This window comes from Odocoileus virginianus, chromosome 28 (assembly GCF_023699985.2).
Source record: "Odocoileus virginianus isolate 20LAN1187 ecotype Illinois chromosome 28, Ovbor_1.2, whole genome shotgun sequence".
Taxonomy (NCBI): Eukaryota; Metazoa; Chordata; class Mammalia; order Artiodactyla; family Cervidae; genus Odocoileus; species Odocoileus virginianus.
Window position 1 is genome coordinate 8,143,850 of NC_069701.1, and position 17,522 is coordinate 8,161,371.

At 36.4% G+C, this 17,522-nt stretch overlaps 1 protein-coding gene across 15 annotated transcripts in view; it reads left to right on the plus strand.

The window, feature by feature from the left end:
* PICALM (phosphatidylinositol binding clathrin assembly protein) overlaps positions 1-16,827 on the plus strand; it is a 94,208-nt gene extending 77,381 nt beyond the window's left edge. For 14 of the 15 annotated variants that reach the window (XM_070457162.1, XM_070457165.1, XM_070457163.1 and 11 more), the window contains 4 exons: positions 71-130; positions 1,613-1,717; positions 14,016-14,118; positions 15,363-16,827. In XM_070457162.1, coding sequence (XP_070313263.1) covers positions 71-130; positions 1,613-1,717; positions 14,016-14,108 — 258 coding nt within the window. In that variant the 3' untranslated portion in view covers positions 14,109-14,118; positions 15,363-16,827. The remainder of the gene's footprint in view (positions 1-70; positions 131-1,612; positions 1,718-14,015; positions 14,119-15,362) is intronic. The other variant, XM_070457166.1, reaches the window with a different exon arrangement.
* The last annotated feature ends 695 nt before the right edge of the window (positions 16,828-17,522 follow it).

Below are 17,522 nucleotides of genomic sequence, written 5' to 3' on the forward strand. Positions count from 1 at the left end.
TTAATTACCTGGACTCCATTGACATATATGAGTTACACTTGCTTGTTTGTTTTTTCTCTCATCATGTCAGGCCCCGCCTGTAATGGCCTATCCTGCTACTACACCAACAGGCATGATAGGATATGGAATCGTAAGTATTTTCCCCAACACAGCTTTTTGAAAATTGATTGACCTACATTTAACATGTGTTTATTTCCAGACTTAACTGAAAAAAGAGTTAGTGCCACACCTACCCTTAGTAACTAGCACAGAACCTTGCATCATAGCATAGGTTTTATAAGTATTTCTGGAACAGTTATTATACAACAATTATTATTTATTAATGTTCACTGTATTACTTGGCTTATTTTTCCTCTCATAAGTTTTGTTAGGCATCTATACTTCATTGTGAACTCATTTAAACATTAATATTAACTCCAAGTCTCTGTTGCTTTGACCTTATACTAATACCAGTGAGGTCTTGTAACCTTAATACTACTATAGTGGATTCGGGGAGTTGATATTTCTTGAATTGTGTAGGGGGTAAATTTAGTTTAGTGAAGGCCAGAGAAATTTTCCTATGACATGATTGGTATAGTACAGAAACAGTGTTTAAACTTTTAAGCTGCCCACAACCCACATTATAAACTGCCCCTACTCTGCCAGCTCTCTTAATATACAGACTCAAACAAGAAATGAAGGTGTAGTAGCTTCAGCCCACTACACATTCTGGGAAACTGTTGCTGGTGGGAGGCAGTGTTCATCCATTGGTATTGCTGTGCGGCTACTTCTGCTACTTCTTTATTTACGTCTTAGTGAAAGTAGCTCTTTCCCTGCATATGAAAAAGTTTCATAAAAGCTTTTGGATCAGTAGTCATTACTTAAAAAGGGTGTCTTCACAGGAAACTCATAAAGTGAATCACTGAAAATAGAAGTCATCTTAAAAAGTTAAATAGAGCTTGCAGAAAGATAAGATTTTAGAATACTGCATTTTAACCAAAATAATGTGATGGTCTGTGTGTACTCTGTTCTGTCACTTATGTTAATTTTATATCGTGGAGTGGTAATTTTTAAAGAGATGGTTGGTTGAGATTTATTTTCAGTTATTCAAGAATGAACTAACCTCTGTGTGTGTCATTTAAGCCTTTTTTTTGTTTTCTCTAAAAATGTGTAAAATAAAATGAACTATTGAAGGTAAACTTCTTCAAAGAATCATTATGGCATAAGAACTGGATTTGATAAACAAAGGCAATTTACTTTGACATGTCTTAGCCATTTTATAGTTTTAAGTTTCCCTATGTCTAAAGATGGCAAATTTGGATTTTTTTTTTTTTGGTCTAAATTATTTTGTCTGTTTATTGTAGTTTGAATTTTGCAATTCATATAGAAAAAGTTGAGTTTTTTGGTAAACTTTAAAAAATGAGCACATGAAAGATTTTCCATATTAAAAAAAATTTTCTTAAAATTTTCAGCTGTCAGTCTTATTTGCATTTATAGACATTTTCCCTTTGAGTTAATTCAAATGTACTAGTACTGTCCATCGTTATCATCCTTCTTGTTTACTTACTTATAATAAGGAAAATGTGAATCAGCATCCTTTAACTTGAGGAATTTTTGTTTATTGTTTTTTTAGCCTCCTCAAATGGGAAGTGTACCTGTAATGACACAACCAAGCTTAATATACAGCCAGCCTGTCATGAGACCACCAAACCCTTTTGGCCCTGTATCAGGAGCACAGGTACCAATTGACATGCTGCATGTAACTTGTACTCTGCTTGATGTGGAAGAAATATAATACCAAAAAATCCTTTTATGCAGCTCAGAAAAACAAGTTGTTAGCTTCTTTTCCCTTCATAGAGAATGATACTTCCTTCGTGTATCTTGATTATTTGGAAAGAAAGGATAAGTAGATTACAAATAGCTAAAGATGGAAAAGTCTTGATAACTTATAGTTGGTGCAGACAGAAGTTAAGAAACCTTCTTTCTGATAACAATTCTGATATACGCTCTCCTGTGTTGGCCTTAAGAAACCTTGTACTCAGAACTCTGTGCCTTGGCTTGAATGCCACAATGAAGGTTTTGCTTTTGAGATGTCTGTGAAACTTGGCAAGTCTTCAGAAGTTGTGAATGCTATTTTTTCATTAGATAACTTTCTCCTGCTGAAGATCATATTTAAAAACAGATACCCCTCTCCTTGCAAAAGAGCAAAGAAGCTTGAAATGCCATGCTGACCTAGTTTCTTCACAGGAAGGACTTTTCTCTTCAAATGCTTTTAAGGCCTTCTTCAGTTCCTGAAAATTCACCTAAATATTCACTTTGTTTCTTTTTCATCTCACTATTGTTAGCATCAGGGAAATCTGGATTTTTTTTTTTTTTTTTTTTTGATAAATGCTTCTCCCATCATGGTTAGGAAAGGAGATAAGAAGTTTCTCTGTTGTTTACCTCTGATGACATCCTGTGGGATGAGACCTTTGTAAAGAGATAGGTTGGCTTATCCCTCTCTGTGACCCTGCTCATATCGTTTAACAGTTGGAAATACATGTGATTGTAAAGTCACCTCCTTTTGTGGCTTCCAGTGCCAACTGATTGGTCATTTTATGTGTTTAATGCTATTTGAAAGCATTTGTGAGCATGTTTGTTGACGGACTTGTTATGCCTTTTCCACTTGAATGCAGGTAGTTCTACATCTGGTAGTGTATACAGTGTTACATTGCAAAAATTAGTTTGTATTGATCCAGTTAAGTTAGTCTATATGTATCTCATAGACTAGTGAAGCAGAAGAGACCATTTCATTTTTCAGCCTTTTTGAGTATTGAACTCATTTAAAAAATTGATGCCTTGGGCAGTGCCAGTGACTGGGAGTGGATAGTGAATTTACTTCTGATTGAGAGGTAAAATCTTTGTTCTTTGAATTTCATGTATTTCCCCAGATGCCTCTTATTCCCATTTGTCCATGTTAAAGTGACCTTTTCTTCCTGCTCTTCAGTTAAGTATTTATAATGAAGTTAGTTGGCAGTGAGGTAATTCTTGGGATTATCTTTTTTATGCATTTGTGTTTATAAACTAGATTATGGGTATTTATAGTTTTCTTTCTTTCCCGTCTTCTACCAGCAGCGGTTCTGAATATTGGCTGAATCTGTTAAAGAGATATATAGATTTTGATAACATTAAGCTGTTGATGATTTCCTTAACTTTTGATGCAGATCCTTTCTTTAGTTTATATGTCTTCCTGTTGTTTTTTAGTTTTTTGTTTGTTACCCACATTTTTAACTTCAGGTACATATAATTTATTTTTAAAAATACCTTGGGTTTTTACTGTTGCAAGACCAAGTGATAAAGAGCTTAAATTATTTAGAGGAAAAAGAAAACACTATATTTGGGGGCTGTAAATTTATTGGTAACCACTAACTACCTCATTTTCCCTGATGCATAGCTAAACCCTGCACCTAATGTGGGTCTTGTCTTGCAAGCTCCTATCTCAGAAACAGTATATATTGTTACATTAAGCTTGAGTGCTACCTGTTATTTTGCAAACACTTTCACATACATTACCTCATTCTCAAAGTAATGTTTAAGGTAGATGGGCCTACTGTCACTATTCTTTTAAGGTAGATGGGCCTACTGTCACCATTCTTTATTTAAAAAAAGTTGAGATATGGAAAGGTTCTTAACTAAACTAAACAAGTGATGAAATGCAACTTAGCTCCTTCCTGGTCTGGAGCTCATTTGTGCCGCATCGTGGCCACTACAGTAGTACTGTCTCCCTGTGTCCGTAGTGAACCACTCTGGGTTTCCTGTTGGATTTTAAACTGTATTTATATATTTAAGATATAACTGCTGTAGTTGTCAAGAGCATCCTATGCAGTTTTGGATAATACTTTTAACCTTGAAACATTTTACATGAGGGTTTTTTGTGTGTTTGTTTTTAATATAGTTTAAAAAAGAATCTACCTTAAAAAAAAAAATTGCTAGCTCTCTGGCATCAGTTCTTAACACAGATTTTGTATCTTGTTTCCTTTTGAAATCCATGTTAACTGTCACTAAAACACCAGAACAGTTTAAGAATTTCCAAGTATATAAATGAAATAGTGATAGAACTGCCTTTTTCTAGTTACTTTCTGCCCCAAGAAAATGAGAACATTAGGGAACAAGCTTCTAGTTGAGAAATCAAATTTGAAGTCAGTAGTTAATTTTAAATATTACTGGTTGAGACAAGCAAATGAAGAAGGCAAATTGGTGACGAGGAAAAGAAGATTGGGTGGCAGTGAAGTGGTTCAGAGAGGCTTTGGACTTCTCCTTTACAGAGTTTTTTGAACCAGTTGAAAGTCAGAATCTTAAATTTTATAATGTTGCTTTTAATTCCTTTCCCGTCTTTTCCGTATATCTTGTGACAGTGTCCTGCTAGTCATTCCTCTGCTTTTCTTAGCCACTCCCTTTTTGCAGTCTATAATCCTTGACCCAGATTGGAACCTTTCTTGCCTTTCTAATTTAATCCTTGTGTAGATACCGGAGTAAACTTCTGTAGGCAGTATTTGTAGCACCTTATCTCCAGACTCAAAAATCTAAGGAGATGAATCTAATATAACTGAACATGTAAGATATACCCTCAGCTTTTCTTTTGTCTTAAAAACTACCTCACAGAATTTCCCTCTTTGAAATAATAATGAATAAACAGAACATTCATGTTCTTCCAGCTCCATGCCTTCACAATTCTCAGCAATTATCCGGTGTTCTACTGCTGTTTTGTCTTTTCAAGAAGAACTTTGTCTGTCATAAAGTGGGTTTACTCTTTACTCGTTCTAAGTTCTCTCTCATCCCTTTTCAGTTCTCCTGAGATTTGAAGTTCTTTTCCCTATTCTGCATTAGTTTTCTTTATAGAACTTGTCACTACTTAGCATCTGTCCATTTGTCCATCCATCCCTCCCTCCATCCATTTGATCTAGTGAGAGTTGCCTATACTAGACTGTAACCCTCACAGAGGTAAGCTTGTATAACTTTTATGTTCATGGTTCCTAAAATGGTGCCTGACTTATAACAGGTTTTGAACATTATTTGTCAAACAAGGGAATTTGGTTGAAAACTTAGCTTTTCCGTTGTGTCACTTACTCTGTTTCTCATTGATTTATCTTTTTACTTACTTATAACCATTGTAGTAATTTAAAGCAGTGTGCAGAATTGGTTTAATTTCTTTGCTGATAGACTGTAAGCTAAAATGTTAGATGACTAACCTGAGGAATGAAGATGCCTTTAATTTTATGATTGAATATTTTTAGTCATTTAAGAATTAAACTATTTATCTTTGGAATAGGAAAGATTTTCTCATGCTTTAGTTTTTAATAATTCTTAGCTAGTTTCTTCTGGTCCCATCACTTCAGGGCAAATAGAGGGGGAGACAATGGAAACAGTGACAGATTTTATTTTCTTGGGCTCTAAAATCACTGTGGATGGTGACTGCAGCCATGAAATTAAAAGACGCTTGCTCCTTGGAAGAAGAGCTATGACCAACCTAGACAGCGTATTAAAAAGCAGAGACATTGCTTTGCCAACAAAGGTTCATCTAGTCAAAGCTATGGTTTTTCCAGTAGTCATGTTATGGATGTGAGAGCTGAACCATAAAGAAGGCTGAACGCTGAAGAATTGACAGTTTTGAACTGTGGTGTTGGAGAAGACTTTTGAGAGTCCCCTGAACTGCACGGAGATTCAACCAGTCCATCCTAAAGGAGGTCAGTCCTGAATATTCATTGGAAGGACTGATGCTGAATCTGAAGCTCCAATACTTTTACTACCTCATGTCAAGGACTGACTCATTGGAGAAGACCTTGATGCTGGGAGAGAGAGAAGACAGGAGGAAAAGGGGACGACAGAGGATGAGATGGTTGGATGGCATCACTGACCCGATGGACATGAGTTTGAGCAAGCTCCAGGAGATAGTGAAGGACAGGGAAGCCTGGCGTGCTGCAGTCCATGGGATCTCAAAGAGTTGGACGTGACTGAGCGACTGAACAACAACAAAGCTAGTTTCTTTTCTTAACTTTAGCTGTTCAGTGGGAACAGTAAACAAAACAATTTTTCTTAATGTTTAATTTAAACCTTTTAGTTGTTCTCTCATTGCTATGCTTTCTTTGTTTCAATAAAAATTCTTTGAGGTAAAGATGTCTCTTTATACAGTATAAAATAAATGATAGTTTATAAATATAAGAAAAATCCCATCAAAATAGGATCTTTTCATCAAATCCCAGTTCTCCTACTATTGTCAGAAGTCTTCCTATTTCTTGAAGTATTTCTTTTGGGAGCCATTACTTACTAAAGATGTAACTTATAGCTGCTGGTCTCTTACCTACTTACTATGAAACCAAGTTAATATCTTTTTTTTTTCCCAAGTTAATACTCTTGAGGGTACCACATACATTTATCATATTACCATTAGTGAAGTATTCCAAACAATGTGTTGTGTGTTGTAAATTACATTTAGGTGCTCTTAGTGCTCGCCAGCAAGAAGGTAGGTAATACCTTCCACATGGCTGTTAGCGCAGACTGTTCTGTTCTTCAGTGTAGCCTTAATTTATTTAATAGACCATACTCTAATGTTCCTATAGACCTATACACTTACTCTGTTCTGTTCACATTTTGTGCTAATTCTATATTTCTTAAAATATTTTCACACAGCTTAAAGATATTCTGTTTCATGGCTAATGTTGTAGCTTTTTTTTTTTAATGCTCTACACGAGTGCATCTTTGTATATGTTTGACTATATGGAGAATACTAGAACCGTATGGCTAATGCTTTTTTTCTTCTCTTCCATGCTTCCTCACGCCATTTGATTTCCTGTTACCAGTTACTAGTGTGTTTATTAACTTGGGGAGAAGGGGGACTCTTACTGCCCTCTCTTGCTTGTGCTTTATATAAACACTGGTACATACTGGTATATAAATTGAAATGTGCATTGCCGGTTAATAGTTTGTAACTCGTTCTACGTTGCAGTGATGCAGCAATTATGTTACTAAGCATGAAGACAGTTAACCTGGTTTCACTTTTTTTTTTTTAAGTTACTGTGATGTGAAGTAACAGTCTCTTAATGAATGTTCATCAAACAGTTGAGATGTTGAAGATTTGGTGAGGGGATGCATTGTGTTTATGTTCTTACAACTTTTTTATATGAGAATCTCATACTGATCCCCTTATCAATCTGTTTTCCAAAAAGCAGTATGGAAACCATAGAGTGTTATATTTGGGGATCTAATTTTTAAAATAAGCATATTAAAAGTTTTATTGTTTTCCTGATTGGTATTGGGAGGCTTTGAGGGTTTTTTAGTAGAGGATATGGATAAGATGTAAAATGGCCGCTGTGTTTTTGTTTGTTTGTATCTGCCAGATTTAAGAAAGGATGACATCAGTTGAGTGTCTGAAAGGACACAATGGCTAGTTGTGAGTGCTTTTTACCAACCTAAATGGGGGTACTGTTGGCTTTAGCTATTGGAATAATTTAAGTCTTACCCCCCAAAAAATGGCCTTTTTAATGACTTTCTTGTGTGTGAGAACTAATAGCTCTCTTTGCTTTTAGGCTTTACATGTTTTGTTTGTTTGTTTTAACTTTCTTGGTGTGTTAATTTGGGTGTTGGCAGTGCCTCTCTGTCAGCTGATCTGCCCAGCTGCATTTCTGTAGAGCCTTTTGCCTTGTCAGCAGTGTGTTGTGGTCATTCATCCTTGCTTAGTAGAAAATCCCATGGAAGGGGGGTTTACTTTGGGAATTAGGATTTAGTACCATTGGTGAGGATGTTTCTGCAGTCCCCTGGGCCTACCTGAGTCAGTCAAAACAAAAATTGGAGGAGTCCCATCTGCTGACCATTATCGTTAATAAGACAACATGTAGAACCAGGCCTTTTCGCTGGATTTTTGCTGAGGACATTTTTTTTTTCCTAAAAGGTGGAAATCTAATTCTTGTTTTCAACAAAACTGGAACATATTCATAAAATCTCGGGTGTCTGTGAGGTTCTACAAAGTCTTCAGGATGAACATCTGTGACTGTGTATAGCACTGTGAATATAGAAGGCACACAGTGTGTATTGACTGACAGACTAGAGAAATCCTTTTAAAAAAAAATCTTTCTAATCTTAAACTTTTTTCTGTATACTAAATATAGCCATAAATTCTAGCTGAGTGAGATTAATAGAGATGGCAGGTTTTAGAGAGGAAGCAGTCAGACTGCTTTGGGAACTGGGGCTGCTTCGAGTCTGTTGTTGGTGTCTTAGGGCTGCCATAACAGAGGGAACCGCAAAGTCGATGGCTTCAAACAACAGGAATTTCATCTCTCGCAGCCCTGGAGGCTTACAGTCCAGTAATAGGGTGTCAGCAGGCCATGCTTCTCCCGAATTCTCCAGAGGAGGACCCTTCCTTGCCTCTTCCAGCTTTGGCAGCCCAGGTCATCCTCTGCCGCTCGCACATGGCGCTCTCTGCACGTCTCGATGTCTTCATGTGGCATTTCCCTCTTAGAAAGAATCAGTCACTGGATTAGGGCCTACCCTGATGACCCCATCGTTACTTGATTACATCTGCAGAGACCCTATTTCCAAATAGGTCACTTTCATATATATATTCATAGGGGTCAGGACTTCAACATATTGATAGCTTTGGGGAGGATAGTTCAACAGATTCGTCAACTCAACTCCCCACTAACCAGGTGGTTCAGAGAAAGTTGCCCTTGGAAATTTGATGAGCCTCAGTTTCTTAATCTATAAAATGATGATTTTACCTTATGTATTTTAGCATTTGTGGAGGTAGTGTTACCATAAAGTACCAAACGTGATTTTATATTAAAATTTTTATTTTGTCCAATTTAGTATAATTTATAAGCACCCCCCCCACCTTTTTGGTGGGGTTAACAAATCTTTTGTGAAAATGTCCAAGTCTAAGGAGCTCTTTCCTTAGATATTTTAAGTTGAAGCCTAGTAGATAAATCAGGTAAAAGCATAAATCAGGTAGTAGATAAATCAGGTAATAGCCTCAAGCTCATATATGGAACATAGTTTGAAAGTTTTTTTGACTGAAGAAAAGTGCCATATTTTCAATAAATAGCAAATAAGTGGTGCATTTTAGGTACAATTGCTATTCTTCTCCTTATGTACAAGTTAACATAAACCTAAGCTTTTCATTTTCTTTGGTTTTCAAGGGATAAGAAGTTAAAGTCTTATATGAATGAGCCGTGAACATTTTATTCACATAAGCTGAGCCAGTTTTCAGGATTTCCATCCATCAAATTGAACTTTAAACAGAATTCTCTTACCCTGGAAACACTTCATATATATGGAAATGTTTATTTTTAGCTTTAGCAGTTAATATTTCCTTCCGTGAGTTTAAGAAGTCTTGCGATCCATTTCCCTCTTCTGTTTGGTTTTCTTTAATTCTTTGTCAGTTTACATTGCCATGATCCTAAGGAGATGTCTCAGATGCCCTTTGGAATAACATTACTCCTATGTAAAGAGTTTAGAAACAACATACATTTAAAGAGAGATCCTCTTAGGTTACTGTTTTGTGCCCCTAAAACAAGATGAGTAGTGCTTTGAAGGTGACAGGAGTAATGTTGGTATTACTTTTTGGTGTTACTGATGGGCAGAAGCCCATGATGGGGTTGTGTTGAACATAAACCCAGGAAACAGTTTTCAAAGGTATTTGACTCAACCTCCAGGACTGGCCCTTTACCTTATGCAATAGAGAGTCTTCTCTTTGTAGCCATACTTCTCAAAGGCAACTGAGAATAGCATTGTCTTTAGTATAAAATATTGCAGTACAATACTGTATGTTTATGTCTTATTCATCTGGATTCAGTAACATTCAAAATCAGCATATCTTTCTGTGGCTTAGTTTTGTAGGTAATGTCTTGGTGAAATCATATTAAGTAAGGTTGAGGTTTCTAAAATGTTTTGATTACACAGCAGTATCAGGAAAGTAGTCTCTAAGCATGTACCCTCAGTGTATTTATACTTCTGTATTCTTACAGCAATGTTATGTACATTAAAAACATGGAGAAATAGACCTTTTAAGAGGGTAAAAATAGGGAAGTTCTAATATTTTCTTCTCATACCCCATTTCAGTGATCATTTTTATACAGAGCTTGTTTTATCACCAAAAATCATTTTAACTTAGCATGTTATAGAATGTGTAAATTTTACTTAGTTATTACTTTAACATGTAAGTTTTACAGTTTTAACTTAGCACGTTATAGAATGTGTTTACTGTGCCTAAGTCACTGCTAGTTGCTGAACAAGAGACAAAATATATTTCTTACTCTTAATGTTTCTATACATTTGAGGAGCCTGAAGGTGAGTGTAATATGGAAGCACAAGTGACTGGTTGATGGTAAAATAGAAACTCAAGAGCAATGCAGATTCAGTGAGATTCAAGCTGATCCTATTATATAAAATTAGATGAGCATTTGATTGTAAGGGAGTAAGGAAAGTTGAACTAATGTTTGAGTGACTAATATATGCCACTCGATGAGCTGGGTGCTTTTTGTATATTTCAGTCCTCAAGGCAGCCATTAAGGGAGTTTGGGTATTGGGTCTTTCTTTACCCCATTTTATGAAAGAGCCAAGATTAGATTCATCTCCATCTTTACATAAAACTGTGCTCTCATCCTTGGCAAAAGAAGTACACCCATTTTTCTCCTAAGATGTTGACTTTGCCTCTTGAGCAAAGACAAAATCAGTCTTTACAGCGTTGCTATTTGCTATCCAGGCTTTTGGATTCAAATTCAAATGTAAAAATGTGGCAGAATTGCTCCTTCTCTAAGAATTTTAAACACAGCCAGTATGTATGTGAAGAAGTTTGTCCTAAAATGCCCAGTCCTTTATTTCTCCTATAAGCTTTCAGTTGCACTAGGGTCACTTTCTGAGACTGATGCTATTTTCTTGTTATAACATGAAATTTTCTTCCTTTGGTGTTGAATGTTGTAGAATGAAGGAATAATAACCATTTTTATTTTATTGGTCTTTAGTACATTGATAGAACTCTATTTTTAAAAAATTCTTACGTTGGAATGTTTGCTTTTTTTTAAAGTTAACTTACGATTTCTGTACTGTTGTCTTTACTATGCTAAACACACGCTACAGCCAAAAAGGAAAAAAATAAAAATCTGCTTTATTGCAACAGTTTTATAAAGGTTGATTCAGATGGAGAAAGAGGGTGGAGGAGTGTCAACTGAGTGTTGCCATCATCAATTACCTGTACATTTTAGTATTTTTATTTATATTCAGCTCTTCTTTCATTGCTCAGTATTTCATTTTCGTATAAAAAGGAGAAAAAACTTAAGTATGTCTGTTTTAGACTAGTGAGACTGACCATTTGTTTAAATGACATTTAGTTGTAAGATAGGTAATTTAATTTGAACAAACTGATGGCTGTACTAATTTTTTTTAACTGTGGAAATTGTGGTATGGAGAATGTTACTGAAATAAGTGAAAGCCTTTCTTTTGTTTGGATGTGTGTGTGTGTGTGTGTGTGTGTTGGCATATTTGTGGTAGAATATGACCACAGTAGTCAGTTACAATTTGTCTTATTGCTACCTTGTAAAACACAGTGATTTTGCAGTTAAAAAAGATCATTGGATTTTTCTTTTAGTTGCTTACCCTCCAGTACTTAGCAGCCCTGTGTATTCTTTAACATACTCTCCAGAATGATAAGTGAAGTAGAGCTAACCCTTGTCGTTCCGGGTGACCTTCTCCGGCTCCTTAAATCCTGCTGGTTCTCACCCACCACGGTCCTGTTGCCCTTTGGCGCACTCTGTTCTTCCCTCTTTTCCTCGAGCAGTGACTGGGCTCTTGCAGTGCATTTCCTTTCCTTCAGTTTCCCCACATGCTCTCTGAACTGGCGCCTTTCTCAGCAGTGCATGATGTGCGTGTCCTTGGCGTGGGTGCTGGAAGGGTGGGACGGGCGGTGAAGGACTGCTGCGTGGCTCAGCCCTCGGCACGCTACGCAGTCAGCCTCTCCAGTCTGGGCCGAGGCTCCATCTGCTTGAGACGGGTGTTGCTGATACAGAACTTAACTGCAGGGTTATTGAGTCTTATTTTCCCACGTTTTAATGTATCTTCATATTTTTTAAATAGGTGTTGAAGACTTATGTATGCGTTTAATAAATAGTGGAAGTATTAGAAACTAGCAGCTTTTAACCCAAGGAAAATTGATGCTCTTCAACATTATTATTAAGCCTCTAGTGTGCTCACGTATGAAAAAGAAAAGAATTCTGGTGTTCCTTTTTCCCATATTCTTCAGAGGGCATTTTCCTCTCAGACTGCTGCCCTTATGAAAATGTGGTACAAGAATATGTGTTAGTGAGAGGCTCTCATACGGGATTGTAGATATTGAATGGTTGGCATTCTGCAGTGAGCAGGGACTTTTGTTTTAATGTCAAATGAAAAAGAAATCGTGTTTTGGAGAAAAACCCAGTTAATCTTTAACTCCCTCCAGCTCGGTGATTACTTTACTTAAAATCATTTTGCTTCTAAATGGTCATCCTGGTTGGTATGAAAGGTGGAGGAAAAGCATCTTTCCAATTAAGCTGCATCTTACTCTGTCTCTGCCTGAATGATACTTGAATCTCCAAACCCAGACCTACTGTCCTGTCCTCCTGTCCATAGCTGCTTGTGTAAATTCCACCAACTTTTCCATTGTCTCTTCTCATTGTCTTTGAACATTTATTTCTGAGAACAAAATCTGGATTAAGAAAATGACTCAACAACTAATATAACTGAGAATGATTTCTAAATCTGTAAATTAATCTTGGCACCCAAAACAACAAATTGCATATGCTTGAGGTGTAATATTAATATTTGTTGAAAACTCACTGGCTATTCATGCTCTGTAGTGCTAAAAGGGGGGGGGGGGTGCAGAAATGGGATCACTTTGAGCCAGCAAAGACAGATTTTGAGCCTTGAAATCCTTTACATGAATTCGAATGTTGAGGTAGGAATTGAAACTATTTCTACTTAGCTTTGATTTAATGCTCAGTTGAACATTTCTGTGCTTGTGTGCCTCTGCAGTCTAATTCAGGCAGAGGAAAAAAATTTAAGTTTGTTCCAAAATATTCTTGCCTGGAGAATCCCATTGACAGAGGAGCCTGGCAGACTGCAGTCCATGGGGTCGCAAGAGTTGGACATGACTTAGTGACTAAAAAGAGAGAGAAAAAATGGCTTCATATTTGGTTTAAAGTACTCTTCAAGTAGACTTGGTGAAGGAGATACAGATATGAAAAGGAATATCTTGGTACTTCAGGAATTGTCTTTACTTGAGGAAATACTAAAAATATTTTACTGATTTCAGCAGTTTATTTGCCTTACTGTATATTTAAACAATAGGAGCAGATTCCAAGAATCAAGTAAATATATTCTAACAGGAAGCTGAATCAAGGATCTTAAGTATTCCCTGTATTCAGGGCAGTATGTGGGTAGTTCAACTATGGTAGATAACCTCTGAGCCCATGTCTCCCTCTGGAGTATGAAAGCATCAGCTGCAGCTTCTCCATATAGACATGCAGGAGACAACTCCTTGTCCAAAGTGTGAACACCGAGGACAGGACTTTCCACCTCTGATGAGGAAGGAAGGAAAGAGTATTGCAGCTTGATGTGTTGGGTCTGGACGGAGGTCAGATTTTGCACACCATTTGACAGACAGCCTCCACCCCGGAAGCCGCCATCTGCAGCTCACGATTGGTGCTGTGGCTCCCTTCTTCCCCACTCCCACTCACACATATAAAAGTCTTAACCATGGGTCAGCTCATTTCGACCTTTTTGGGTAAAAGACTTTATTCCTTTGGAATTCAAAAACAAGAATTTGTTTTCTGAAAAGCACATGCCATTGGATACCCTTTAACTTGACATGTGACTGAAACTTTTGTTTTAATGATTTCTGCTTTCTGCAAAGGCTGCCATTATATTTATTAAAGATGACAAACAAAAACCACCTCCTCTTTCATTACATTTTCTGCCTTCATGTTCTGTCGTTCTGAGATCTTTTTTCTTTCCCTCTCTCTGTCTCTTTCCCCCAGCTGTCGGCAGCCTCCAGCCCCTCCAGTCACAGTCCTCACAGAGCTTCAGGAAAGGACCCTTTTGCAGAGCTCTCTTTGGAGGATTTCTTATAAATCACTTTAGGTATTGCTGCTTGTTGGGGGAGACGGGGACTGAAATAATTTTTAAAGATTACCAAACATTAAGCACAAACGGCTCTTCTCTTGTTTCTAAAGGACTCTAGGCTCCCCCTCTTCCTCCTCCTCTGTTCTTACTGTGAATAGTAATAGATCAAATAGGGCATGAGGACAAACTGTTTTTGGAAAATGTCTGTAATGTTGTTAGAAGGTGTGAAACCAAAGGACCATCTCACATGTGTACATATAAGCATCCACTACTCACAGAAGATGGATGAGATCAAACACCACCCATTAAAAACTGGGTGTTTGTATTCAGTCTTAAAAGATTTATAGAGAACAACAGCAGTTTTATACATTGGAGTCAAGCTTAATAAGGAGCATCTTTAGTTTTAATATAATGGCCAGGATTCATTGTGAAGAATTCATTTTTTAACAATTTCTTTAAAAGGTTATATTTTTTATGTATGCCTTTTCACTTTAAAATGGTAATATTTCCCCCCCAAACCAACTTATTATTATTTTTCTAAGGTAAGGGCAAGTGAATACATAATGCCCTTTTTGATAGAAAGATTCTGCTTTTAATCCACACCACCTCTTTTCCTGGAAAGCAGTGTCATTTGTTCTTCTTGATGCTGGAGCCCCCAATGTAGATATACCTTGTGGATCTTTGAGAGTTTGTACTCTTCTGATTTGACAGTAGTTCACTAGCATATCTGTTCCAGTAAATTCTTTGGATGAGCAGTGTAAAGGATATTATGAGTGAAGAATCTGAGTGACTAGAAAGTAAATCTTTCATATTTTGATTTATATTAGTAAAGAAATTTTTAGCAAACATCATACTGTTCCCTTAATTATCTTTAATTTTGGTATAATATTTAGAAGTAAAATTTCGCTTATTGCCTAAATGAGATTTTTATGTGGAATATTTGTGTTTGTGGAGAAATTTGTCACAAATTTGAACTTGTCATGGAAAAACTGTTCATTCATCTTCTTTCTTTCCATACCCCTTGGTTTTTAGTAGTTAGAAAGAAACTTGGAAGGCCCTGTAATTTTGCTTCAAATACTGAGTTCTAGCTCATGATAAGCTGATAATACTGACTTTGTTTTGTAATCAGGGTTTGTGATAAGCGTGCTATGAACACTTCCAGGCAAGTTGAATGGTAAAAGGCCCAAAGCATTTTTACTTATGAGAAGGTATCTCTTAAGTGCAGTGAATTAACTCACACTCTTTTTTTGTTTTTTTTCCAGATACAGTTTATGTAACTAGATGGAAGAGAACGGAATTATTCCAGAAAGACAAGTGCTCAAGCGGCAAATACTTACTTCCAGCAAAATCCAAACTGCTGTCTCTTAAACTCTCTTCTTCCATTAGAATGCTACAGTAACCCAGTAAAGGCCCATGAAGGAGACTGGGACTAGTCTATAGGAGAACGTATCAATACAGTTTATAAAGCCAAGAATTGCCATGATTTCAGACTTAAGAGCTGTCTTTTTGGTGACTAACCCTTCAGTTCTTTCAACTCCTATTAATACCCATAATCAGTAACCTACCAAGAAAAGCCCTTATTTGGAAAGTGAAATTTGTATTTGGAAAAGCTGCCTGGAGAGAAGAGCTGTGTCCTTTACGCTAATGCACCAGGACTCTTGTGGGGGGATCAAATCATAATTCTTCATTATGCAGTATCTTTCTTTTCTCCAGTCCTCACAGATACAGAAACAGTAACTAAAATTAACTTTTCTTTTTTTAAAAAAAATTATATATTCAGTTTGCAGTAGACATTCCTTAAGTATTTGTATTTATTTATGATTATCAATTTACGTAACATTAATATTGTATCAAACCTCCTTATGAAAATGAGTATGGATGTACACGGTATGTGTGATTGTTATCCATAAGAATGAATCTGATTCAGAATGCTTCTCAGCTGACATACAGAGCACTAAATATTTTACGGCAAATCCATAGGTCTGAATCGCTTAAGAATTCTCAGTCTCTATGGGATTTAGGGAAGCATTATAAATGCATTAATCCTTATAGTCAATTCTGTGCCTAGGATTTTTCAAGGGAACAGTTCACTGAACTAGGAAAAGCACTACATTTTAAATTCAGCATTAGTGCATTGGGAAGGAACTTTACTGCTTTGTGCTTGGCATGTCATTATTTTCCATTTGACATTAGGGCCTTTCCAAAATGAATGTGAGGAATTGCTTTCACTTCAAGACTTTCCTTCTTTTCAGTAAAACTCAAGGAGGTGTTATGGGGGGAGGGGAGGGGACAAAATCCTTGAACCTTTTATTTGGCTCATGCCATGTTATGATCATGTACCTTTTAAATAAGGGGAAATAGTATCTTTAAAATTAATGTCTAGCCAAGAGTTTAGTTAACGAAGAATTAAACTGCACTGTTGATCGGTGCTTTGTGTAAATACATCTTAACATTTGGGTTGAGAGGGGCCTTAAGAAGGACAGTTTGTTGTAGGAAAGCAATTCTGTACATGAGTTTAAGCATACTTGTTGCATTGTCTCTGCAGATTCTATTTTTGTTTACAATATTAAAATGTATGTTAGCAAAAATGGGTGGATTTTCAAATAAAATGCAGCTTCCACAAAACTTTTGTTATGGTATTCTGGTCTGAGGCGCATTTTCTCTTTTCCGTTTTTCTTTATCATTGATATTATTTTTTGCTAATAAAAGTATACCCCAGTGATTATATTTGATGATTTAATAAAATGTAAAATTTATTTCTGTTTTAACTTAATTTCCAAAAAGCTTTATCTTTGTACTTTTGTTACCTTCTAGACATTGATACGCTGAACTATTTATTAAAATTGTTCATTTTTGCATTTTAATCAGATGCCTTCAGTCAGGTAAGTTTAAGGAAGAAAATGCTGTGAATTTGACGTATTGATGCATGTGATATGTCTGCCAAAAAAAACTCTGTATCGTGTTTCATAGTGAATAGTAAGTAGGATTCAGAGTACATGGTAGAGGGAGTAAAAGCTTTGCATTGATAAATGTCTGCATACTATTTGCCATGGTTGGAAAAAAATAGTCTTTAACCAATGCACTTTGTGAATATTACCACTTTTTTAAGTTTCACTGTTATTAAACCGTTTTCATACAAACTGGAAAATGTACTTTTGTAAGTTAACTTCCTTACCATTATGACGGATTTTGATTTGTCTCTCCTGGTGTTCGAGTGGGTGTTATAGTTGAGGTCTATGGCTTGTTCTTTTATACTGTGTTTTTTTTTACCCCCAGTATACGCAAGCTTGCGAAATGCTTCATAAACATTTCCATCTTATGGGTCAAACTTTGGGGCTTGTTGGGTTGGTATTCTCTCCATTTCACCCAGCTCACAGGTTGGAATGAGGGTCTTGCTCAGGTCGATTAGCTAACAGACGTTG